At 46.0% G+C, this 25070-nt stretch overlaps 1 protein-coding gene across 8 annotated transcripts in view; it reads right to left on the bottom strand.

The window, feature by feature from the left end:
- KANK4 (KN motif and ankyrin repeat domains 4) overlaps positions 1–25070 on the bottom strand; it is a 68025-nt gene that overhangs the window by 27368 nt on the left and 15587 nt on the right. For 2 of the 8 annotated variants that reach the window (XR_007410816.1, XM_049110345.1), the window contains exons 2-3: positions 11189–11432; positions 4406–4493 (exon numbers count right to left, since the gene is read on the bottom strand). Coding sequence is in view for 7 of the 8 variants with exons in the window: in XM_049110345.1 (XP_048966302.1) it covers positions 4406–4421 (16 nt within the window). In the remaining variant the exon portion in view is untranslated. Of the gene's footprint in view, positions 1–4405; positions 4494–10046; positions 10246–10281; positions 10527–11184; positions 11433–12011; positions 12103–25070 lie in introns of those variants that run through there. The other 6 variants (XM_049110346.1, XM_049110347.1, XM_049110350.1 and 3 more) reach the window with 6 other exon arrangements.

Raw genomic sequence — 25070 nt, 5'->3', positions numbered from 1 at the left:
AGTGACAGGAGATTGGGCATAAAATGAACAAACAGGAATTTGCCAGAAGAAGAGGGTGAAAGACACTGTAGCTGTTTATCTCCAAGATGGCCACCATCACTTCCCACCATCTGTACAGGAACGGGAATCCCACACTGAGAGGCCGAGTCTGTTTCTCCACCCCTTTGAATCTGAGCTGGCCTGTGACTTCTTTGACCAAAATAACATGGTAGAAATGATGCTGAGAGAATTCCAAGGCTAGATCATGAGAAGCCTATAGGTTCCACTCAGTGGAAAGTCAGATGCCATGTACAAAGTTCAACTTCCCTGACACTGCCATACTGTGAGGAAGCCAAAAAGCCCCACAGAGAGGTGATGTGGAAAGAGGGAGAAAGCTGTCTTGCCAGCCTGAGCTATTCAGCCATCCTAGCCCAGGTGCCAGGCATGAGTGAAAGAGCCTTCAAATGATTCCGGCTTCTACCATCATCTGATTTCAAAGATAGGAAGAACTCCAAGTGAGAACCTCTCAGCTAAGCTGTGTTTTGTTTTGTTAAAGATTTTATTTATTCATGAGAGACACAGAGACACAGGCAGAGGGAGAAGCAAGCTCCCCATGGGGAGCCCGATGCGGGACTTGATCCCCAGACTAGGATCACACCTGAGCCAAAGACAGACGCTCAACTGCAGAGCTACCCAGGTGTCCCTCAGCTAAGCTCTGTTAATAATATTCTTGTTTTCAGCCATTAAGTTTTAGGGTGTTTGTAATGCAGCAATAAATACCCAGGACAGGTTCTAAAGGCAAGTCAGAGAATGTGCAAAGTCATGGCGGTATGAATGAAATGCCAAAGTATTTGGGGTTCTCTAAGTGTGGGGTGATATGGCTGGAGCTCCAAGTGTGGTAAAGAAGGGTGAAGAGTGGAAGGAGATGACTGGAAAGGTCAGCAAGGCCCAGGTCATGGAGCCGCTTGCATGCACATCAATAAGCCTTGACTCTTCTCTCCAGGTAACCACTGTGGTGGCACAGAGTGTCCTTGCAGAGGACTGGAAGAAGGACAAACCAAAGGCCCTGAGACCAGTTGGGAGCCCACTGACATGGTCAAGGTAAGGGAAGCTACAGGCCATGAAGGGAAAGGGACACATTACAGAGCAGGGGCAAATGGCGATGCTATCTGGGGTAGCTTTTTTGGGTTGCTTTTCCCCTAAGGGTGATGGTGTACTGGGCTGGAGCTCTTCCCTCTTGCCCGTCTGATCTCTCCTTTTGGTCAGTGCCACGTGCTGTCAGTGGCCCTCTGTGCTTAGGGAAGTGCAGTGATGTCCAAAGAACTAAACAAAGCCAACTAGACATGTGCACGCTGAAGCTGTGCTCACTGACACAATCATGCCTACCAGACTCAACGCTCAGCAGAGCCACAGGACCTGTGGGCAGTGACGTCATGACCACAGCAGAGAACAGAGGAGGCACTGGTGCTGACCCACAGGATGGTTCTTGTTGGGTATCACCATTTCTGTGCCGGAGACCTGAACTTCAGGCAGTAAGGAGTGAATACTTCTCAAGCCCCCACCCCCAAACACCAAATACGTTGCCATTCACCTGCACAACTTTTGTTACCAACCTGCTTTCCCCCCAAAGAGGCACACTGGCAGTTTCAGTAACTGAGAACTATTGCTCTGCTAGATTTCCAGGCTACCCTCGGCTGTACTCTGAAGCCTCCTGGTCGACTAAGCAGCCTCCTGGATTGCAGGGACAGGCCAAATCAGAGAGGAGATATTTGTCTAAAGTTAAGTAGAGGGATCCCTGGGTGGCGCAGCGGTTTAGCGCCTGCCTTTGGCCCAGGGCGCGATCCTGGAGACCCGGGATCGAATCCCACATCAGGCTCCCGGTGCATGGAGCCTGCTTCTCCCTCTGCCTATGTCTCTGCCTCTCTCTCTCTCTCTCTGTGACTATCATAAATAAAAAAAAAAAAAAAAAAAAAAAAGTCTAAAGTTAAGTAGAGAGCAGATTTATGACCCAGAAGGCAAAGAAGTCTCCTAAAGGAGAGGCTGCATTATTTATCTGCTTATTGCTTCAATTCAATTGAGGCTGATTTACCCAGTGGCCTCTGGGAGTTGGTCCAGAGCACAAATACAAGAATAGCATCAAATAAGAAAGAGCAGATTCAAAGGCAAAATCTTCCACAAGGGAGACTGAAGGAAACCAAAGGAATCTGAGACTGAGCAGCAATCCAGAAGGATGGGTTTAATAGGCGCTTTCCTAAGCTAGTACTATGGGGTATCTCTCTCTCTCTCACTCTCTCTCTCTCTCTCTCTCTCTCTCACACACACACACACACACACACACACACACACACCTGCCACCCACCAGCGTGTTCCTTCTCTTCCTCACAGTGTAAAAGGAATGCTGGACCTTGAAAGAAGATGTTGATCTGATATGCTAGCAGGCCTGTGCTCACATCTGGCTCTGCTGCTCTTAATTCTACCTGGTGACAGGTATGAAGGAGCTCAGAATTCCGGGCCCTGGGCCAGTGCAAGAATTAATTAAGAGGACCGTCTCTGCTCAAAATGAGCTTCTGATCAGATAAATGAACACAGCCAAACTGGCTGGATTTGAATCTTGGCTCTGTCATCTCCTACTTCTGTGATTTGGGGCAGATTGTTTAATTTCCCTATGCCTCAGTTTCTCCTTTTGTAACATGGCAATAATGATAACCTAACTTACAGAGTCGTTGTGGTCGTTAGCATGAATGGGATAGAGAGAACACAGCACAGGTACTCAAGAAAGGCAAAATGGGCTGGTCCTGTGTGGGGCAGAGGACGATTCCCTGAGGGTACGCTTGTTCTTTGGAATATTTAGTTCTGTGTTAGAATGACAGCCTCAAGAGTCCAAGAAGATAATTCTGGAGGAACTGGGAAAATGAGTCAAGAGAAGAAAAAACTAAGATATATAGACTCAGAGCTCCCTAGGATTCCCTACAGAGTCCTGGTCGGAAAGCATGCCGGATAACTAGACCCTGAGAAATGACCCACAAACACATGCCCGACCCTAAGACTCACACAGAGATGCACAAAAGGGGACTAGGGAAAGGAGGAGATGCCACAGTGATTATCTTGAGGGACACAATGAAGTTGAGCAGGTGAGCTAATCAATCGGAGATATTTAATGCGAGACAGTAAAGTCCAAAAGCCTATACTCAGTTTCTGAAGGAAATAGGAAAAGCAGAAACTATAGAGAAAGTGGCCAAAAACACAGCCGAAAGGAAGGGGTATTTAATGAGCCTCTTCCGAAGGCCAAGACAGCGATGGAAGCTTTTCCCTCTTCTGCCTTTATTTCGTGAGGCGGTTGTGCCTGAAGGGAGGGGTGCCTTTCTTGAGCTGGTTGTGGGTAATCACGTGGAGCACAGCAGTGCCGAGGTTGCTGAACAGGGACAAATGAGGCAGGCAGGAATGACAAGCCCTCGGGGCATTAAGAGAATTAGCTGGTGTTCTGTGGGACTACTTCTACGGATGCCCTGAAAAGGCAGCTCTCTGAGGAGAAAGGCAGACTCCTGAAATGCACAGTGACTACATTTGGAAAGAAGGAAGAGGCAGGGTTGGGACTACTGTCCTGTCCCTAAGTCTTGTGCTGGTGAAGGGTCATGTGATTCAGGGGGATTATAGGCATTCCTGTTTCCCGACATCTGGAAAAAGCATTTCTTTAGAAGTCAGGAGATTGGGGGAACCCGGCTGGCTCAGTAGGTGGAGCATGTGACTCTCGAGGTTATGGGTTTGAGCCCCATGTAGGGTGTAGAGATTACTTAAAATTAAAATCTTTAAAACAAAAGAGAAGAAGTCAAGAGATCGAGGTCTAGTCTATGATCCTCAGTAAGTTTCTTGGGCAGGAGATGGAGGGAATATTCATGAAAACATTTGTTGTGCTAGGTAGTTATTACTCAGCAACTTTGCATACATCATTTCATTCAGTATTTTACCAACTTTATGAAGTAGTTTTTTTTTTTTTAAGATTTTATTTATTTATTCACGAGAGACACAGAGAGAGAGAGAGAGAGAGAGGCAGAGACACAGGCAGAGGGAGAAGCAGGCTCCATGCAGGGAGCCGGACATGGGACTTGATCCTGGGCCTCCAGGATCACGCCCTGGGCCAAAGGCGGCGCTAAACCGCTGGGCCACCTGGGCTGCCGTGAAGTAGGTATTAATACCTGTGCTAGAATGTTTGCAGAAACAGCCACAATCATACGCCCCTCTTAGGCCCTCCCCTCCTACACTGACCCTGAGCTTGGCCTTGTGACTTGCTTCAGCCAGTGGTTCAACAGCAAATGTGACATATGCAGAGACTTCTTCCTTGGGCTGTTTCTAGGACCTATGATATCAATTCCTTTCCAACCCAAGTGCTACAGCCTTCCAACCAGGTTACACAGAGCAGCCTGCCTACCATCTGTCTTCTCCATCGTAGGGAATGTAGATAGTCGGTCTCTCAGGCAGTCTTCATCTGATAAGTCTGTAAAACTCCTCGAAGAGTCCTGAAAGAAAGAAAGAAAGAAAGAAAGACGGAAAAGTGGAGAGTCTTATTATAGTTAGCATTAGGATGGAGGCAACATAACCCCAAAGAACTCCCATCCCTTCCTTTCTCCCGGGAGTGCCTGTGAGCTCCACACTCCTCCCAAAGTGTATCTGGTCCTGGGTATGTCTTCCCAGGATGCTAGTGATGGTTGACACCAAAGGAAGTATTTGGCCCAACCCCCTCACTTGGCAGATGAAGAAACCAAGGTTCAGAAATTAATTGCTCTGGGGCACATGGGTGGTTCAGTGGTTAAGCATCTGCCTTTGGCTCAGATCATTATCCCAGGATCCCGGGATCAAGTCCCGCATTGGGCTCCCTGCAGAGAGCCTGCTTCTCCCTCTGCCTGGGTCTCTGCCCCTCTCTCTGTGCCTCTCATAAATAAATAAATTAAAAAATAAAAAAAAAAAAGGAAAAAAAAGTTCATTGCTCTGTGTGGGGCCTCTCAGCATACTTGTGAAGGGGTTAGACCCAGGGCTCTGACAACTAGCACAGTTCTTCCATAACATCAAAAGCTGTCATCTACTTCCCTTCCATGATGGTAAAAGAACTGTACTCCATTTTGGGGAGAAAATGGAATCAGAGTACCTCTAAATGATCTATGATTTCCCAATCTGATTCAAAATAGAAGTAAGCTCATTGCAAGTTCTGAGGAGGAGGTGATACTTAGAGGTGATTTCTAACCTTGGGCAGGGCAGGAGAAGTTCAAGCTGGGTGCTCCAAAGACATCAGAAACTATTCAAGCAGAAGACTGTCCAGACTGAATTAGGATACCTTGAGTTTTGATCATAAATTCTCCTTAAAGTTTTAATCCATTCCCACGGCTCTTTCTTCGAATGGTAAACAACCTGGCTCCTGCCCCCATTATAATAAATCACCCAGGAAATTGTCTTTTTATGATTGTGACTCCATACACATCATAACAATGAATTATCTGACACCTCAGCAGTGGAAGCGGGGTTGTTTCAGGAATTCCAATGTGCTTGATGATGAATTCCAGATCAGAAAGGCATACCAGGGATGAGGGAAGGGTTGGGGAAACTGGGAATAAGAGATGGATGAGGGGTGGCTTCTAGCCACCTAGGATAAAAAAGAGGGGAACATACAAGTTAACTGGGGAAGAGGGCTGGAAAATATGAGGCCCACCAAATGAGAGGAAGTAAAGTTTGCCCGGCAAAATTTTGTGTATCCTGTCTCTGTGAGTGCTCTAAACCCCATTCCATGCAGCTGCCAGAGGGGCCTTCCCCTATACAAGTGTGACAGAGCCCAGAAGGGCAGGTGTAGTTTTTGTGTGCAGAGACACTCCTTGCAGAAGGAATCCCAACATGAAGTACCTCACTTAAATTTGGGGGCAACAAGTACTTGAGTTTGGGGGTGGCATAGAGCTGGAGTAGAGAGAAGTTGGGGAGAAGGAGGGCAAGTGTGGCTACTAAGGAGGCAGCCAGTGGAGAGATCTAGAAGGTTCTAACCTGGGGCAATGGTGGTTTGTCCTTTCTAGAAAGAAAAGGTTCTAGAACCATCTAAGTGTCCATCAGCAGATGAACAGGGTAAAGAAAGTATATATAATGAAATATTGTTCAGCCATGACAAAGAAGGAAATCTTGGCCATTTGTGGCAACATGGATGGATCTTGAGGGCACTATGCTAAGTGAAATAAGTCAGGAGGACAAGCATCATATGATCTTACTTGTTTGTAGAATCTAGAGACACCCGATTTCGTAGATACAGAGAACAGATTGTTGTCTATCAAAGGCAGGGTATGGGAGGTGGGGGAAATGGGTGATGGTGGTCAAAAGGTGCAAATTGCCAGTTATAAATAAGTCATAAGGATGTCATGTGCAACATGGTCCCTATAGCTAACAATACTGTATTGCATATTTAAAAGCTGTTAAGAGAGTAGATCTTAACAGTTCTCATCCTAAGTGTGATATATATATCAGTACACGTGTACACACACACACACACACACACACAAAGTGAAATATTACTCAGCCATAAAAGAGAATGAAATCTTGCCATTTGCAACAACATGGATGGATCTAGAAGGTATAATGCCAAGTGAACTAAGTCAGAGAAAGACAACATGATTTCACTCATATGTGGAATTTAAGAAAACAAACAGAAAAAAAGAGACAAAAAACAGACTCTGAACTAGAAAGAACAAACAGATGGTTACCAGAGGGGAGCTTAGAGTGGCGGGGGTGGGGTGGGGGGAAGTTGGGCAAAATAAGTGAAGAAGAGTACACTTATAAAGATGAGCATGGAATAATGTATAGAATTGTTGACTCACCATATTGTGCACCTGACACTAATGTAACACCATATGTTAATTATAGGAGAATTTTTTAAAGTTCTAGTCTTAAAAAAAATTGTAACTATGTAAATATGGTGTTACATGGTTCGTAACTATGGTGACATATGTTAACTAGACTTCTTGTGGAAGCCATTTCACAATGTATACAAATATCAAGTCGTTATGTTGTACACCTAAAACCAATACAATATTATATGTCAATTATGTCTCAATGATCTCAATTTAAAAATACAGATAATTTTTTTGAACAGAAAGAAAAGCAAGAGAGGGTTTTCAGGCAGAGGACACTGCAGATAATAATGCTGCAGCTCAGCAGTCTGCAGTTGGTGGGGAGCCTCCCAGATGCTGGCGGGAAGGAGAGGCTTGGCAGTTTCAGGTAAAGTCTGGGAAGGAGAAGGGTGAGGACATGAACTCTAAGCTCAGCCCCTTGGCCTATCTCTTCATCATCATGGTTTCTCCTCTCCCTTCTGCTCCCTTCTTCCTCCACCCCCATATCGTTAGTGAGCAATAGGCAGAATTCAAAGCACTTGACATACTCAAATTATCTCATGCAATCCTCACCATAACCCCTAGGAGATTATTATTATTGTCCCCATTTTTCAGATAGGGAGACTGAGGGTGATAGAGTTCACAGGCCTGTCCAAGTCATATAACAAGCAAGTGTGAGAGCAGGATTTGCCCTCTAGTCTAGCTGAGTCGCATCATGTCCTGGGAATGAAAGTGATTTGTAGACATTTGCCCAGCCCTGATGCTATGACTGATCCATAGCGCTCTCTGTGAGGGGAAATATTTCTGATTTTGATGCTTCTCTGCTTTTCCCACAAGGATGCACAGAATGCCTTCTGGGCATAGATAAGGAGAACTACTATCTTGTAAGGCCTCTTGGCCAAAGGAGTGTGTGATCTGCTTCTCCAGGACTGGACACCAAGCAACAAGGTTCCTTCTAAGCAAGAGAGGAACATCTGGGTACAGATGGATCTTTGACACAAACTCACCATCACCTTGGACGGTTCATTCACACGCACTCCTTTGGTTGGAGTTAGGATTCAGCCCTTAATGTATCAGATCCTAGAGCTACAAATAATTATGCAGCACACATTAGGTCAAATGTCACTAAAACTCTACAGAGGGGTGCCTGGATGGCTCAGTAGGTTAAGCGTCTGACTCTTGATTTCAGCCTGGGTCATGATCTCATGGTTGTGGGATTGAGCCCTGCATCTGGCTCCACACTTAGCAGGGAGTCTGCTTAAAGAGTCTCTGCTTTTTTTTTTTTTTTTTTTTTAAAGAGTCTCTGCTTTTCCTTCCCTCAACCAAAATAACACATCTTAAAAAAAACAACACTCTATGGAGGCTTCTAATAGTTCTCTTAGACTTGAATTTTACTAAAATTAATTATTCTGGGCAGCCCAGGTGGCTCAGCGGTTTAGCGCCACCTTCAGCCCAGGGTGTCATCCTGGAGATCCCTGCATGGAGCCTGCTTCTCCCTCGGCCTGCATCTCTGCCTCTCTCTCTGTGTGTCTCTCATGAATAAATAAATAAAATCTTTTAAAAAATAAATAAAATAAAAATAAAATTAATTATTCCAAGGTTATAGAAATTAAATGGATCTGATACACCAACTCTCTGAAGAAGAGGGCTTAGCAATCTATTGCTCAAAAGGGCTAGACACAGGAAGGAAGGCAGGGAACTGTCATGCCCACATCACAGCACTGCCAGCCTCACCCACCCCAGCCCCGTTCTGCACTTTGGCCACGGTCCTTAGGATGGACATCTTAGAATTTAGCTAAGGGTGTGTGTTTGATGGGATTCTGTGAGCGGAACTGAAGAACAACTGCCACATCAATACATGCTACTTTGCAACACAACAGAATATGAAAATTAGCTTTATTGGGCAGAATTTCCCTTTCAAATGGAATTTGATTTCTGAAGAATGATAAATTTTGACATAAAGCAGTTTATTACTCAATGCCACTAAGCTGTATCCTCGGTATTCAGAACCTTATAATACCCAGAGTTGTTGATGTAACTTTTCATTTGTTTATGGCCTATCCCAGGATCAAGAATGACCATTTCAGTCCCAGCCTCTCTCATTAGCTTATCATATTCTAGATGTTTCAGGTATATATAGCTTTATCCCCTGCTGCTCTGTAAGCTTGTGAAGATCAGAATCCCTACAGCACTCATTTTGTCCCCTTCACCCCCACCTCCACACCCCCACATCCTATCATGTGGCAGACACTCAGTTCCTGGTATAGGCTCCGAGTTACAAACGAGAGATTGAAAGCACAAGGAGGCTCTGTGGCCAATCCAAAGTTTCCCAGTTAGGGTAGAACAGGTTGTGGGACTCCATCCCTCCACACTGCCTCTCAAAGCCAATGGGCAGTAAAGAGATGCCCATTCAAAATCCACCAAAGAGGGCAGCCCGGGTGGCTCAGTGGTTTAGCACCTGCCTTCGGCCCAGGGCGTGATCCTGGAGTCCCAGGATCGAGTCCCTACGTCCGGCTACCTTCATGGAGCCTGCTTCTCCCTCTGCCTGTGTCTCTGCCTCTCTCTCTCTGTGTCTCATGAATAAATAAAATAAACCAAAAAAAAAAAAAACCACACAAAACCAAAATCCACCAAAGAGGCAGCCACTCTGACAGCCCATGTATAACATGTGTAACTGCCGGGCCACATTAGGAACAGTCGCGATTTCCCCCAGTCAGCCTGACTCCTGCAGTGTCTAACTACACCCTCTCCCACTCCACATTTACTCCTTTTATGATGCCATTTACAATCTCATTCCTAACCTCAAATCCGAGTACAAAGAAACCTTCCTTTACTTAGTCCTGAAACTGAAACCTACTTCTGTACTTTTATTCTCTTCAAACCTCTCTTTATTCTGCAATAATAAAAATGCCGTATTTCATCCTCGAACAGGCTGCATGCCAAAATAAATAGCACCTTGGATTTCCTTGAAAAGAAAGCTTGGCTCCAAGCACAGCCGTATTGCCACGATAATTCTTGGAGAATTCACCCTTCCAAAGTCAAATATTTAGCCAGGTAGTGCACCACACAGCAGCCCTGTCAATCCCTGCACAATCATTTGCAAAGACAAAGCACTTTTTCCAAAAGACAAAGAAAGAAAGAAAGAAAGAAAGAAAGAAAGAAAGAAAGAAAGAAAGAAAGAAAGGAAGAAAAGAAAAGAAAAACAACCCATACCTCTTACGGATCCTGCCAAAATGATGAGAGCTTCCTGCTTCCCCATTCCAGGGCCCCATGCCTCCCAGTGTAAACGTCCCCTATTCGGAGACAGAAGCAGGGGCCACTGGCCAGTGCCGCCGGACACCCAGACTCCGAAAATGATTCTGCCTCGAGTTCTCCAGCCGGCTCACTCCCCGCCGCCCCGGGAAACCAAGAGATAACTCATTTTCAGTAAATGACACGTTAACACAACCTCATTAACTCCGTTCTCACATTTTCCGGCAAGTGTCTGTCATTTTTGCCTGCAATGCAGCAGCTGGATCTGGAGCTTCGAGAAGAAGAGAGAGCCGGCGGGAGGGAAGCCGAAGCCACGTTGGGCGCCCGGGCATCCTCCCGCTGCAGAGCCTGCGGCCGCCGAGTAGGCCCCCGCGGAAAGCGAGGCGCTGGCTGCTGGGCCAGAGCTGATGGTTCGGGAGTTCAGCACAGCAGCACTGGCTTCCCAGCTGTTAAAGGATTTGGTCAGGTGATCTGTGACCTTGCTGGAAAAGCAAATACTGACTTCCTTTTCTCTCCCGGGAAGAGGGCAGTAGGGTCAGGCAGGAATTCAATGCTCAATAAGCTGATACCCCATCTTGCAAGAAGAGGAAGAAAGCTCAAATCTTTCGTTGGAAAGTTCGTTCCCAGAGCTACTGCCACATCTAACGACACTGTAATAGCCACACGCCTTCCTCCGCTGACTGCCCCAACTCTAGGGTGCTTCTCCCAGGGGTCCTAATTAATTATGCTTCTTCTATCTCCCTGCGGCTTGGGTGGCTCATTTTTTAAATTGTTCCCAATGAGGACACAGGAATCATCCTTAGGAGCTGAAACCCTCCAGTGGTACATCTCTTTCTCCCAGGCTCTGCTTGAGGAACTTCCTCCTCCACCCACCTCCTGGGGTCCCACAACCGTGCAAAGCTTCCTCCAGGCAATCCCTAGACTGCGGGCTGCGCTGGTCAGTGACTGGAAGTCCACTGGGGTAGAACAGGAAGATATAATGATTGGTAAGATCCCAGGACTAGACTGGCAGCTCCTGCTTCCTGCCACTCTACCAGTGTGATACCCCAGGACCAAAATGCACCCTATTCCGGCAAGAAAGAGAAAAGCAAGGAGATACCTACTGTGAGGATCCAGCTCCAGGCAGTGTTTCTAACTGCAGCACGGACCAATGAGTTCAGAAGGGCAAGTGCAGGAGCCAGTGAGAAGGCAGCTGTAGAGCAGGACGGTCTCAGATTGTCCCAGGCAAACGTTGTGAAGAGTCTCAGCCAGCCCACTGCAGCCACAGCTCTTTGGAGCCGAGGCAGGTGTGAGGCTTGGGCTCAGAGAGAGGCTGTAAGCTCTCCAAACCAGCACCACCAACCAGACCTGAAGGAGATACAGTGGGGTAGGTGTGGTCAAAAAGAGCCAGGAGAGCATCTGGTCTCCTGGCTGCAGGCTTGGCAAAAAGGTTATAGGAACTTCGCCCCCTTTACCTTCCGTGAGCTCTAGCCAAATGAGGCTCTCCTAGGAAATGAAGCTCCGGCAGTAAGACATGTCAAAGCAGCTCTGACCTTCACAGACACTGCCTGTCGAGATGTGCTTCAAAGGCCAGGACAGATTCCTGTCTAACCCATACTGAAATTGATGCCAGAGCTGAGTGTCACCCTGAAATGCTGTCTGCATCCAGCCCAGTACACTTGGAAAGCACTTCACGTTCTGCGTCCCATTTATCCTCAAACCAGCTTGAGGCAGCCAGATGGGGATGAGCATCCCCATTGTACAGGTGAAGATAATGAGACCGACAGTCTAAGTGACCTCTCTTGGCTCACCCTGGAGTGAAGCTGGATTAAAATGAATATTGTTGGCTTTGAATTCTGTGCTTTTCCTACTACACTAGATCACACTCCTTATTTTCCTTGAAAGATTCTAGAGCATCTTGTGCAAGAGGGAGGTTAAGAGACTTACCAAAGGGCCCAGGCGGACGTGAGGCACAAGGCTAGGGGACACCAGCATATACTTTTCTCGACTGCTGCAAGTATTTTTCTGCATTAACTGAGTACACAGATCAAACCATCAGAATTTTAAAAAAATCAGAAATATACCTTGAACTCTGAGGTCATATGGAAAGATACACCCAGGAGCAAACTGCTTCTCTGACAGATAAAAATAATCATTGACCATCCCCTCCAAACTGGCCAGAGAATGGCTAGAGGCATGTGCTATTTCACCAGGATACTCGGTGAAAAAAAGCTCTCCATTTCACCAGATCCCATGACTTTCCAGCCACCCACTCTTCTATGTATTGTAGATAAAAGCATTTTTTTTTCCCTCTCCCAGGGATAAATTCTTCCTCATTCAATGTGGAGAGGAGAGTTGATTTCCAACCCAATGCTTTTCTTGCAAGACCCACCACCATTCTTCCTGGAGCCCTGGCAGTTCCTGCTCCTCCTCCAGGCTCCACCCAGCATCCGCTCCGGAGCAGTGGCTAGCCTTTCTGCTTCCACTGCTGTCTGCCTTCCCCTACAGCGGGTACCACCCAATTCTAATGGCTACTCTGTGTCTGTGTCCCTGACCAGCATCACAGGCTAGATGCTATGTCAAGTTTGTGAAACTGAACTTATCCATAAATAGCGATGGCTCTAAACACAGCTGACACCTCTCCAGATACTTCCTTAAGTATCAGGGGAGCACTTCAGCTTCTCTAGCAGACTTTAGTTGTTGTTTTTTTTTTTAAGATTTTATTTATTTATTCATGAGAATACACAGGAGAGAGAGAGAGAGACAGAGGCAGGGACACAGGCAGAGGGAGAAGCAGGCTCCATGCAGGGAGCCTGACGTGGGACTCGATCGGGTCTCCAGGATCACACCCTGGGCCAAAGGCAGCGCTAAACCACTGAGCCACCTGGGCTGCCCACTTTAGATTTTTTTTAAATGGCAAAATGAGGGAAGGAAATACTAGTCCCCTAGTAGTGCCACTGATCAGCTTGGCTCAGATGCCAGGACCAGAGACCCACAGGAAAAGAAGGCACACTCCTAATCTAGTTTCCCCTCCTCTTTTCAGAACTCTTTCTGGAGAGAAGTAGCCCTTTCATTTCTCTGGGCTCCACCTGAGATGTTGGAACAGACGCTGTGCTGACCGCTGGGTCTCTAGGAGGAGGAGAGAGTCTTCTGTCTTTTACACCTTTCTAATTTGCCCACTACACTCATTTCACTCCACGGTCAAGCAGGGAGGTGAGCAGACCAGGAATGTTACCCTCCATTTTCCAGATAAGGAAACAAAGCTGGCTCCCCACATTACAGAGCTAACAAAAGGCAAAGCCCCAACTCAAACTCAGATTTTGTGTCTTGCAATCCAGTACCCTTTCCTCACAGCCACACAGCCTGAACTGGGCCTGCAGTGAGTGCAGGAGACACACAAATACCAGGATGGAAGCTTCAGGATTGGTTTTGTCCACACATTTAGGGAAGGTCTTCATGGGAAATCCCAACAACTCTCTAGGAGGTTATGCTTCTTTTGGGAGGATCCCCTCCATGGCCTCTGGGCCTTGCCATGTGTCGAAACTGGCATGCTCCCACCCCAATGCCTCACTCAGACAGAGGTCTTAAGTAAGATAGTAGCATGTTTTACGTTACCACCAAGCCATCCGGAGAATTCCCAGGACCACACACATTTATCCACAAGAACTTCTCTGGCAAGAATCACAGTGGGGACACGGGTTCCTTTTGCAGTTTAGAAATGGCCAATTTCTATGGCCCAGGTCCTGTCTGCCCCCACGATGGGAAAAGAGTTGGACTCTCCAGGTCAGGCAAGGTGGATATTTAGGCAAGAGGGAAAAGGAGATGAAATTATCTTAAGAATGTGCCTTTTATCTAAGCGGTCCCTTAGGCTTTTGCACTTCGCTGGAGAAGGTCAACTATTTGGCAGACTGTGTGATTACACAGGGCTGAGGAGAGCACGCTCATTAGGTACACATGCCACTGAAACAGCCTCTCCAAACAGATGGGTCCCGGCGACAGCCACTCTGATGGGACACAACTTAAATGGACGGAGAGAGAAATCACACATGTGAGACCTGGGGGTGTAGCAGTCCAGGGAAATCAGCTGTTCTAGATTGATCCTTTAAAGCAGGTGAAAACGTCTCAGGAAGGAAACAGGGCCAATTTCAGGCTGAGAGGAGGCAGCACTAACTAGTGACACGCATTCCCTAGAGAACGTGGAAGGCATCAAGGCCACAGGGAAAAGGCCCTCCCCGGACACTCTCAGTCCTCCAGCCGATTGCACTGCAAAAAATCCACACTCCAAGAGACAGATGGGAAGGGGCACGAACAGGCAACTCAGGAAAGAAGTCATACTGATGGTCAATATTTGAAAGGCTTCTAACCGCATGAGTTAATCAAAAAGGAGCAAGATAACATTAAAACGCCATACGCTTTGTCTAACCTACACTGTGCCAGGAGCCCTAAGTCCATTCCAAACACTATCCCATGTAATTCTCACAATAGCCCCATGAGGTGGGATCGGGGGTTCCCATCGGCTGAGGCTCTGGGTAGTTAGCTGCCTGGGGATTGACACTATCAGCGCCAAGATTCAGGTTCAATTTATGCACCGCTCCTAACCATGGTACAACACAGACTTACCAATCAGAAAAGGAAATTGTTTCTAATTATTTTTAAAAACTTTTTAACTTAAATTCAATTAATTAGGGGCACCTGGGTGGCTCAGCAGTTGTGCATCTGCCTTCAGCTCAGGGCATAATTCCGGGGTCCTGGGATCAAGTCCTGTATGAGGCTCCCCGCAAGGAGCCTGCTTCTCCCTCTGCCTGTGTCTCTGCCTCTCTCTCTCTTCATAAATAAAATCTTTAAAAATAAATAAATAAATAAATTCAATTAATTAACATATATTATTGGTTTCAGAGGTAGAGGTCAGTGATTTATCAGTTGCATGTAACACCCGATGCTCATTACATCAACATGCCCTTCTTAATGCGCATCACCCAGTTTCCCTGTACCCCGAGCCACCTCCCCTCCAGCGATCCTCAGTGTGGCTAAGGCTGTGATGAGAAGGGGACACACCCTCCCGGAAGATCGCAGCAGCGTCGGGGCAGCCACAGCCAACAGGGGAGCTGTGCCACTGACACCTGCCACAGGCGCACAGGCATCTTCCAAATCAAATACAACCAAATAAAACTGGTGAAGTAGGAAGATGAAAAGGTCACAGAGACATGTGATTTCTTTTTCTTGGCCTAAAAAGATCACTAGCATGATATATTCTTGGAAAATAAAAGATTAACTATTTGTGGGAGAAAAGGTAGGAAATCACCATAATCCTATCACCTCGAGAAAACTAGTTTCATATCCAAGGACCTTGTATATCTTAACATAATTAAAGAGCACGTTCTGTGGTGGCTAAGAGTCTGGGCTCCAAGTCCAGAAGCCATGGCTGGAATCCCAGCCCTGCCACTGGCTGTGGAACCTTGAGCAAATTGCTTAACCTCTCTGTCTTGGCTGCCTCACTTGTAAAATAGGAATAGTAATGCACCCTACATGTCACGGAGGATTAAATATAATGTATCTTAGCCACTGTAGAACGGAGGCTGGTGTGTAGGCTGTGTTCAACAAATAACACTATATTAGCTATTAATATAATAATATAAATTCAGTTGTGAATTTGATTTTATATTTGAAATTCCAAAACCTAACCATTTTTAAAATATAGGTATACCTGCTTATAATGATTACTGTAAATGGCTATGCAAGTTTCCCTAGGCCTTATTTTCCAAACTCACTCCCTCCTGGAGGTCATTCCACTTCATCTCTAACTCTCCCTTCAATGCTCCGACATCAGGCAGCCTGACAGGTGGGCCTCAGGGCAGGTCTCCAGGAAGACCCCAATTCCAAGCAGCTGGAACCCAGCTGCCACATAAGATGAATTGTTAAGGGTACAGTCTTTGAGGTAAGACAGACCAAGTTCAAATCCTGGCTCTGTGACCTTGAGCAAATTTCCTCATTCAGCTAAGTACATGGTGGTAAGGACCGCATGAGGTAAATATGTATAGTATTTGTGCCAGTGCTCTGTATATAATAAACAATCAATACATGTTAGCTATGATTCCTTTGTAAACCCATGGTGTTTTAAGTGAGGGAAGGGTGGATAATCTTTTTTTAAAGATTTTCTTTATTTATTCATGAGACACAGAGAGAGAGGCAGACACACAGGCAGAGGGAAAAGCATGCTCCCTGCGGGGAGCCTGATGCGGGCCTCGATCCCAGGACCCCAGGATCATGACCTTAGCTGAAGGCAGCCACTCAACCGTTGAGCCACCCAGGCGTCCCCTTGTTTGATTTCTTTATCACCCTATTTCGAACAATTAATATGATAGGAACTCAACAAAAATGTGTTGAATCAGTGAATGAATACATAATTGAGTGGATGGATCACGGAAACTTTCAGAACTGGAAAGGATTTTTTTAAAAATAGCTTTATTTGGATGTAATCTACGTGCCATACAATTTACTCATATAAATTGGACAATTCAGTAGTTGTCGTATTCTCAGGTTTGTGCAAACATTGCCATCACCTAATTTTTAAAATTGTGGTAAAATACATATAAAGTTTACCATTTTAATCACTTGTCAGTGTAGAATTCAATGGCGTTAAATACATTTGTTAATGTTGTGTTGCCATCACCCCTACATATGCCCCAAACGTTTTCATCTCCAGCATAAACTCTGTAACCCATTAAAGGATTATTCCCCATTCCCTCTTATCATGGTAACATCTGTTCTACTTCTCTCTCTATGAATTTGCCTATTCTAGGTACCTCATATACATGGGACCATACAGTATTTGTCCTTTTGTGTCTGGCTTATTTCATTTAGCATGTTTTCAAGGTCCATCCAAGATTTACCATATATCAAAATTTCATTTCCTTTCATGGTTGAATATTATTCCATTGTGTGCATGTAGCACATTTTGTTTATCCATTCATCCATCCATGGGCACTTGAGTTGCTTCCATCTTTTAGCTATTGTGAATAATGCTCCTGAACATTGGTATACAAATATCTATTCAAGTCCCTGCTTTCATTTAGGAGTGAAATTGCTGGGTCATATGGTAATTCTATTTTTAACTTTTTTGAAGAAGCACCAAACTGTTTTCCAAAGCAGCTGCACCATTTTACCTTCCCACCAGCAATGCATAATGGTTCCAAGTTCTCCGTATCCTCACCAACATTTGTTTTTTTTTTCCATTTAAACAAAGTTATTATAGTCATCCGAGTAAGTGTAGTAGATGTGAAGTGTTATCTCCTTGTGGTTTTGATTTTTATTGACCTAATGACTGATGGTTGTTGAACATCTTTTTTTTATGTGCTTATTGGCCATCAGCATTCCTTCTTTGGAGAAATGTTTATTCAAGTCCTTTGCCCACTTTTGAATTGGTAAAATTGTTTTTGTCATTGAGTTGTAAGGGATTTTTCTGGATATTAACCCCTTATCAAATATGTGATTTGTAAGTATTTTCTCCCATCCTGTAGGATGTCTTTTCGCTCTTGATAGTATCCTTTGATGCACAAAGGTTATTCATTTAAAAAAAAAAAAGGTTATTCATTTTGATAAAGTCCGATTTATCTGAATTTTTCTTTTGTTGCCTATGCTTTGGTATCCAACCCATGAAATTACCATCAAATTCACTGTCATAAAGATTTTCCTCTGTGTTTTCTTCTACAAATGTTATAGTTTGAGCTGTAAGGTTGAAGACTTTGATATTCTTTGAGGCTGTTTTTGGACATGGTCTAAGGTTAAGGTCTGGCTTTATTCTTTTGCATATGAATAATCAGTTTCCGTCACACCAATTGTTAAAAAGACCACAATCTAATTTTAGAACATTTTCGTCACCCCATACATGGGATTTCATTTTTATAAGGAACTAGAAACGTTCCTAGTGAATGAATTCATAAACAAAAATTAGTTCATTACAAGAGCTTCCCGAGAACCTTAATGCTCTGTTCTACAAAGAAGTGTGACCTCCTTCTACAAAGAAGTGTGACCTCCATCCTTCACTAAACAGGACTGCAAAACTCCTGTGTATGCACACAGGCCAAGAGCTGGAATTCCCGCAATTCTCTGGAGGGCGCTTTGTTATTAATACAGAAGATATTTGTTGGGTTTTTTTCTGGGCTAGCCAGCACTTTGTGAACACCCTTCCTATGCTTGGGTTATTTCCTTCCTTAGTTAGTCTCACCCCCCAAGGTTGTAGTGCAAGCCTCCTTTACATTAGGACTTGGACGTGGGACCTGCGCTCAGCAGGTAGAGGCACACAGGCCAGATCTCAAATTGGAAGAAAGTGCCCTGGAGAAGGAAGGGCTGGAGGCAAGTGATTCTGGAGAGGGGTGTGGAGTGACTCGACATCTTTTAATAAATCCCTCTTCTACATCAGCTTGCTAGAGTTGGTTCTGCTGTTTGCAACTATGACCCTTGATTGCTACAAAGCAGTGTCAGTGTCAGCTTGATTTTTAATTGCTTCTATTCTATTAATTTATATTGCTTGTAGATTACTTTCCAGAGTTTCTGTTGATTGTTTCATCCTGAGTATTTGCTGCATGACCACGGTAATTATTTTTATCTTCCCCTTTCATCCTTTGTTCTTACACATTCTTTCCCACTACAGCGTAGGAGCACAGTGGGCTCTGGGGGCCATGAAGTCTTGGGCTTAGCCATACTGGGCCACAGTCAAAAAAGCTTGGGAACCGCAGCTTGGAGTAAACCAAGGAACTAGGCCTCACCTCCTCCCTCCCTGGTCACTTGAGTGAAAGCATCTCCGAGGTAGGCACAGACAAACCTTCTGCAGTGCACCTACCCTTGCTGGGCGGCCCCTGCTCACAGCATCCTTGTCTCAGGTCAGAATCCAGTGGGAACTTTCACAGACATCTTCCTGGCTTTGCAACATGGTTTGCAGGTGCAGACACTTTAGGCTTGCGTGGGCTGTGGCATCTGCCTTCTGGGTTGGGAGGAAAATTTATCTTGGCACAGCCTGCACATTCAGGCAAGTCAGTTAAACCAAACTGAGTTTGATAAGTAATCTCCAGACACCTGGGTGGAACCAGTGATGTTTCCAGATTTTTCAGGCAAGTTGAAAGGCTTTTTATTCTTTCACAAGGCCCCGCCAGCCCCTCCAGCAGGCACTGTCTGAGGCAGGGTAGGCCTATGTGATGTGGATCAGACAAGGGCGAGGACCAACCAGCCTGAGCAGCATGCAGCTGGATCAAGGTTGGGCATCATCAGAGATGAACCAGAGAGAGGCAGGGAGAGAGGAAGGGCTCTAGAAACTTCTATCAACTTCAGCTCTTCCTTGAAGAAGATGGAGGTCACTGCCAGTGCAGCAAGGGCAGTACAAAGAAAGGTCGTATACCATGCTGGTTTGGGTTTGGTTTTGTTGGGCGTAAAGTCACTGAGAAAAGGTGTCTCCAAAATTCCCACCCCATGTTTGTATCACCCCACAGCAGCTCAAAGGTGTCAAAAAATGGTTGGGCATTTGGAGTGTAGCACAGGGAGACTTGTATTAATTAACTCTAACGACAATTACAGTAAAGATGCTTGCATCTATTCTTCTAGCCCAATGATGGAGATTTTTTTTTAGGCCAGGCCCCTCTTTCATGCTTCTGGATCTGCTATAGGGCAGCAGCCTTGGGCCCTGCAGGTGGGCAAGTGCTCAGTCTCTCCTGTTGATTGTCCACTGCTGGAAGCAGAGACACAAAACAGCACCTGGGACATCATCTTCATTTCCTAAGGGGGAAACTGAGGCTCAATGACCTATCCTCACCGTACAGCAAGGCAAGGTCAGATTCTATTTTCTAGACTCTGATCGAGTGCTTTCCTTTCTAAGCTTCATGTTGATGGCCGTGGTCTGCAGTGTGGTATTGGAGGATATCAAATTGATTTGATTGGTCTCTTTAAAAATAATGTGGCTGGCGTCCCCAGGTTAAATGTGGGATAATGGCATTATTGCGGTGAAGTGTGGCGTAGAGAGCCAGAGAACTGTGCATGGTGACCTTTGCTTGCAGCCTCTGGCTACAGGGAAAGTATGATGCATAGCAGTAGGGCTAGTCGCCAGCACCCAAGAAGCACCTACTCTGTCTGAGTCCTTTACTCATCCTCGCTCAGTCCTGGAATAGCGCTGTCGTGACTCCCCTGGAACTATGTAAAGATGGCCACTTCACAGCCCAACCTCAGCGCAATGGTTGTGTTCAAAGAAATAGCAGTTAAGTAGGAAAAAATGAACTGGAGGCAATCCAAACCTTCAGTGCAGTCTCTAGAGAAAACACTAAAGGGGAAGTGCATTCTTAGCACAAGGCGAAGTCTTCAAATTTTCCTCTCCTATCTCTGCTGTTCTCAGTATCTATTTCCAGCAAGACAACTCTTCCAGAAGCAGTGCACTCTGTTCTCCATCATCTCTTCCTTAAACTCTTCCACCTGACTCTTCACTCGTTCACCTCCTTCACCTCTGGCATCTTTGTACTCATCCTCTGCCAGTCTCTCTCCCCTCATCACCAGGAATCCCAGTATTGGATCCATTTGCCCAGTGCTTTTTCATCACTGGGTGACCCCAATCTGCATAACTGGGCCAAGAGCCAAGAAAACTATGCTAGAAATTTTCTTAGAAGGGAATTACTTGAAGTCTCCATGGGCACAGAAGCCTTGGATATTCATGTGTTTACATTTTTAATTCCCTGACACACCCATTTTACAGATTAGAAAACTGATCTGTGTCATCATCAGACTAAGTCTATTATTATTATAAATAATAACTATTATTAGCCAGACATTGCCCGATATTGTACAAATGATAACTTATTTAATTTCACATTGACCATAGTAGGTAGGTGCTCTTCTATCCTTTTCACAAATGACAGGTTCAGGGCATAAAGCTGGTAAGTGGCAGCACTGTAATTCAAAGTGAGGTGTGTCTGACTCTAGAGACCAAGCTCTTGACCGCAGTGTTTTCTGCCTTGAAGATTCTAGTTCCGTAACTGTCTATGAAGCAAGTGCCAGTAGAGCTTGATAGAAAAGGAGGGAACCAGATAGAAGGATTTAGCAAATGAACAAGTCTTTCATTAAATTGCATCACCAGCCATGCTCTTTAACCATCAGATGATTATTGAAATATAAACAACATTGTGTGGTCATGTAATCGGTCTATAAATAAAATAAATATATTTGCAAAGGAACAAGCTAAGAAATGCAGTGACTTCCTAATTAACCTGAAATTATTTAATCAATTAACACAATTACTTTTCTTTTTTCTTTTTTTTTAAGATTTTATTTATTTATTCATGAGAGACTCAGAGAGAGAGAGAGGCAGAGACACAGGCAGAGGGAGAAGCAGGCTCCAAGCAGGAAGCCCGACGTGGGACTCGATCCTGGGACTCCAGGATCACGCCCTGAGCAGAAGGCAGGTGTTTAACCACTAAGCCACCCAAGCATCCCTCTTTTTTTTTTTTAAGATTTTATTTATTTATTCACGAGAGACACAGAGAGAGAAAGAGAGAGAGAGAGGCAGAGACACAGGCAGAGGGAAAAGCAGGCTCCCCTCAGGGAGCCCGATGTGGGATTCGATCCCTGAACTCCAGGATCAGGCCCTGAGCTGAAAGCAGAGCTTAACGGCTGAGCCACCCAGGTGTCCCCACAATTATTTTTCAAATAATCTTTGAAAATTCCAAAGAGTCTTGAGATGTTTAATTGTTATTTAACCAGATAGCAATGGTCAAGTTACACAGATACCAGTTTTAGAGAAACTGCTCTTTGCGGATCTAGCACTCTGTCAGAGTTTACATTGGAAAGACATATTTTCAGGCCAGATACAAGGGTTTTCAGTTACATCTTAAATTTGTTTCTGTGTTGTTCATCTGGACACGGTGAAAGCCTCCCCGCCCCCCCCCACTGCAGGGGCTGATGCAGGAATCCATGGGTCCTGCCTCATATAACTTGGGAGAGAGATGTACCTCCCTGCCAATGGGCCAGTTTCCCCAAAAGCAGAGAGACGCTGCTACCAGTGACTCTGTGAGGACCCAATCCAGCTCAGATTTCCCCTAATGGCTCCAGCAGCTATAAACCATGAGCCATCTTGGCCAGGTGTTTGCCTGGAACCCACTCAAGTCTGCTATGACTACTCAGAAGAACCCCCAAAGTGAAAAATCATAAATACGAATGGAACAAACAATAGATACAAAATCAGAATCTTGGGGTTGGGGGGCAGAAATCTGTATTTTAACAAGCCCTCCAGGTGATTTTTATGTACACTAGAGTCGAGAAATCCTACTCTAACCTACTTTAAAAAACATTTTGTGAACTGTAGCTCAGTGCATCTTAAGCTATATGGTGCCTGTACATCTCCTGAAGATCTTGTTAAATGAGATGCTAATTCAGTAGGCATGAGAATTTGCATTTCCAACACCCTCTCAGGAGAGGAGATGCTGCTGCTGCTGGTTCAAGCACCAAGAAGCCAGGCATGTGATGGGGGTCGGTGTGGTTGGGAAGGGATAAGCAGGAAGGCCTAAGAGACCAGCTCCCATGCTAGTAAGCTTTGTGACCTTGGCCATGTCACTCTACCTCTTTGAGCCAGTTTCCTTCAGCTCCCAAAGGGTACAGGATAGTAGTATCCACTTTATAAGGCTGTTCAGGTGGCAACATGCCTATCCCTAGCAGAGCACCTGGCATGTGGAAAACACCCAAACAGAAGTTGTGGGGATCCCTGGGTGGCGCAGCGGTTTGGCACCTGCCTTTGGCCCAGGGCGCAATCCTGGAGACCCAGGATCGAATCCCACGTCGGGCTCCCGGTGCATGGAGCCTGCTTCTCCCTCTGCCTGTGTCTCTGCCTCTCTCTCTCTCTCTCTCTCTCTGTGTGTGTGTGTGTGTGTGTGTGTGTGACTATCATAAATAAAAATAAAAATTAAAAAAATTAAAAAAATATAAAAAAATAGAAGTTGTGGTTGCTGTTGTGTCTGAGGGATGCAAGCAGCTAGTAAGTGCTCAGTAATCATTGATTGTTTTGTTATTATTTATTGAGAGTTGCCTGTGGTACGGTAGGCACCGGGTCAAGATGTACACTACTGCCTTTCCCTTCTCCCAAAGACTCTGTGAGCAAGGTCAGGTTTTAGTCGCTCTGGTTTGCAGATTGGGAAGCCAAAGCCCAGAAAACTTTAGTTCCTTGATCCAAGTCACTAAGAAAGTGGATGATAGAGCTAGGGCTGACTTTAAAACTTCCTCCCTAAGTTTCTAACCACCCAGACCGCAGCATGCTTCTGGCCACACTCGTCTGCAAGGGCTGAGTCAAGAGGATGGGGGTGGGCCGTAACTCGTGGCTCTGCAAGGAGGTGTAATGCAGGACCGGGTTGCAGGTAGGGGGAAATGGAGCCCATGAAGTGGGAATGCTGACCTGCAGAGGGACATCAGGCCTGGGAGAAGGAGTGGGGCCAAGTTCCCCGAGGGTTTGGACACGCAGTCATCAGGAATATGGTCTAAGGGGGACGAGGACTGTCTCCCTGGTGCCCCGGACAGGGCTGACCCGTAGCAGCACTTCCTAAAGATAGAGCAATTGAATGAATGAACTGATGGATTAGTAGATTCCTTAATATTTTCAAGGCAGCAACTGATTTGAAATCGGTGGGCAGGACGTGCTGGAGTGGGAGAGCGCTTTTCACTTCTGGACTTTCCTTCTTTAAAAAGGGAGCAGTTTAAAATAGAAGAACAACAGGAATATTTCCCTTGGAGCGCAGCCAGAGCACACAATGCCTCCTTTTCTTCCCAGGGCAGGAGGCGTCTGGGGCCCAGCCCCTCGGCGGGTGTGTGCAGCACGGAGCCTGGCCGCCCAACATACTTCCCCACTTGTGCTCTGGAGCACAAAACCCCCTGGCAGCCAAGCCCAACACAAATGCCTCCTTCACCGCAGCCTCTGCCATGTGTGGTTTCCACCGCCTCCGCTTCTGAAGGCCCCCTCCAGGGCCAAAGTGAGGCCCTTTTGGCTGAGTCTCCCCACTACTGTTTGGAGACAGGAGACAGTGATGCCTTCTCAATCATCCTGTCACCTCCGCAGGGCCCCCAGGCACGAAGTGAGAGAGCCCAGCAGCTTGAGGGAGGCAGGAGAGCCTCGCTGTTCACAGATGGGCCTCTACAGATGGTATTCGGTCTGCCATTCATCAGAAATCATTGTTCAGGCACAGGGCTAGGTTCTGTGGGTCCACGGATGAATAAGACAGGGAGCAGAGACCCCTCAAGGAACTCACAGTCCAAAACGGGAGGCAGGGGCGGCGTCACAGAGAGGTGGGCGAAGGCGTTATGAGCGACCACAAGGCCACTGCGGTCCTGGTATTTGCGCTGGGCTTGAAGGATAAGAGCCTGCCAGGTAGACTGAGGAAGCAGCCCCCTAGCTCAGACATGAGAATCTGGATGGTGGGCTTGGGGAATGGCCAGCCCAGCAGGCCCAGGGTGCAGGGTGAGGGCAGGGGATGGGGGAGGCAGGGCTGGAGGTCAGCTCAGTTTACCCTGTGAAGAGTAGGAAAGCAGTGAGAGTTCTTCAGCAGGGCAGGGACCAGATGAAAGCTGGGTGTCGGTTACCACTCCAGCTGCAGTGAGCGAGGAGGGTGGTGTAGTGTCTGGGGGCGGTGTCCCCAAAGCCTGGCCCGTTAGAGGACAGTAAGTATTTGCGGAATGAACAAATGATTTTGAGAGAGAAAAGCATAGCGGGTCTGACAAGAAGTCTGGCCAGACTGAATGCTTTTCACTAACTGCTCCTTTTATGTATTTTTTTTCTTTTAAGAGAGCAGCAGCTTTTCTTCTCCTTTATTGAACCATCACAAATGTATATAATCTGAGATTGCAGGCATAATTACATAATGTCTTACGTTGTTGGCAGTTTCCTGAATGTTTGCTTTGTCTCCCAGAATAACTCTGTCATCCCCTTGATGCCAGGGCAATGCCTCTTAAGCTCTCTGTGCATTGCCCCAAAGTACTGAGCACACGGTAGGTACC

Source organism: Canis lupus, chromosome 5, assembly GCF_003254725.2.
Source record: "Canis lupus dingo isolate Sandy chromosome 5, ASM325472v2, whole genome shotgun sequence".
In the NCBI taxonomy this organism is placed as follows: Eukaryota; Metazoa; Chordata; class Mammalia; order Carnivora; family Canidae; genus Canis; species Canis lupus.
The sequence above is the reverse complement of the archived record's forward strand: the minus strand, read 5'-3'. Positions and strand labels throughout refer to the sequence as shown.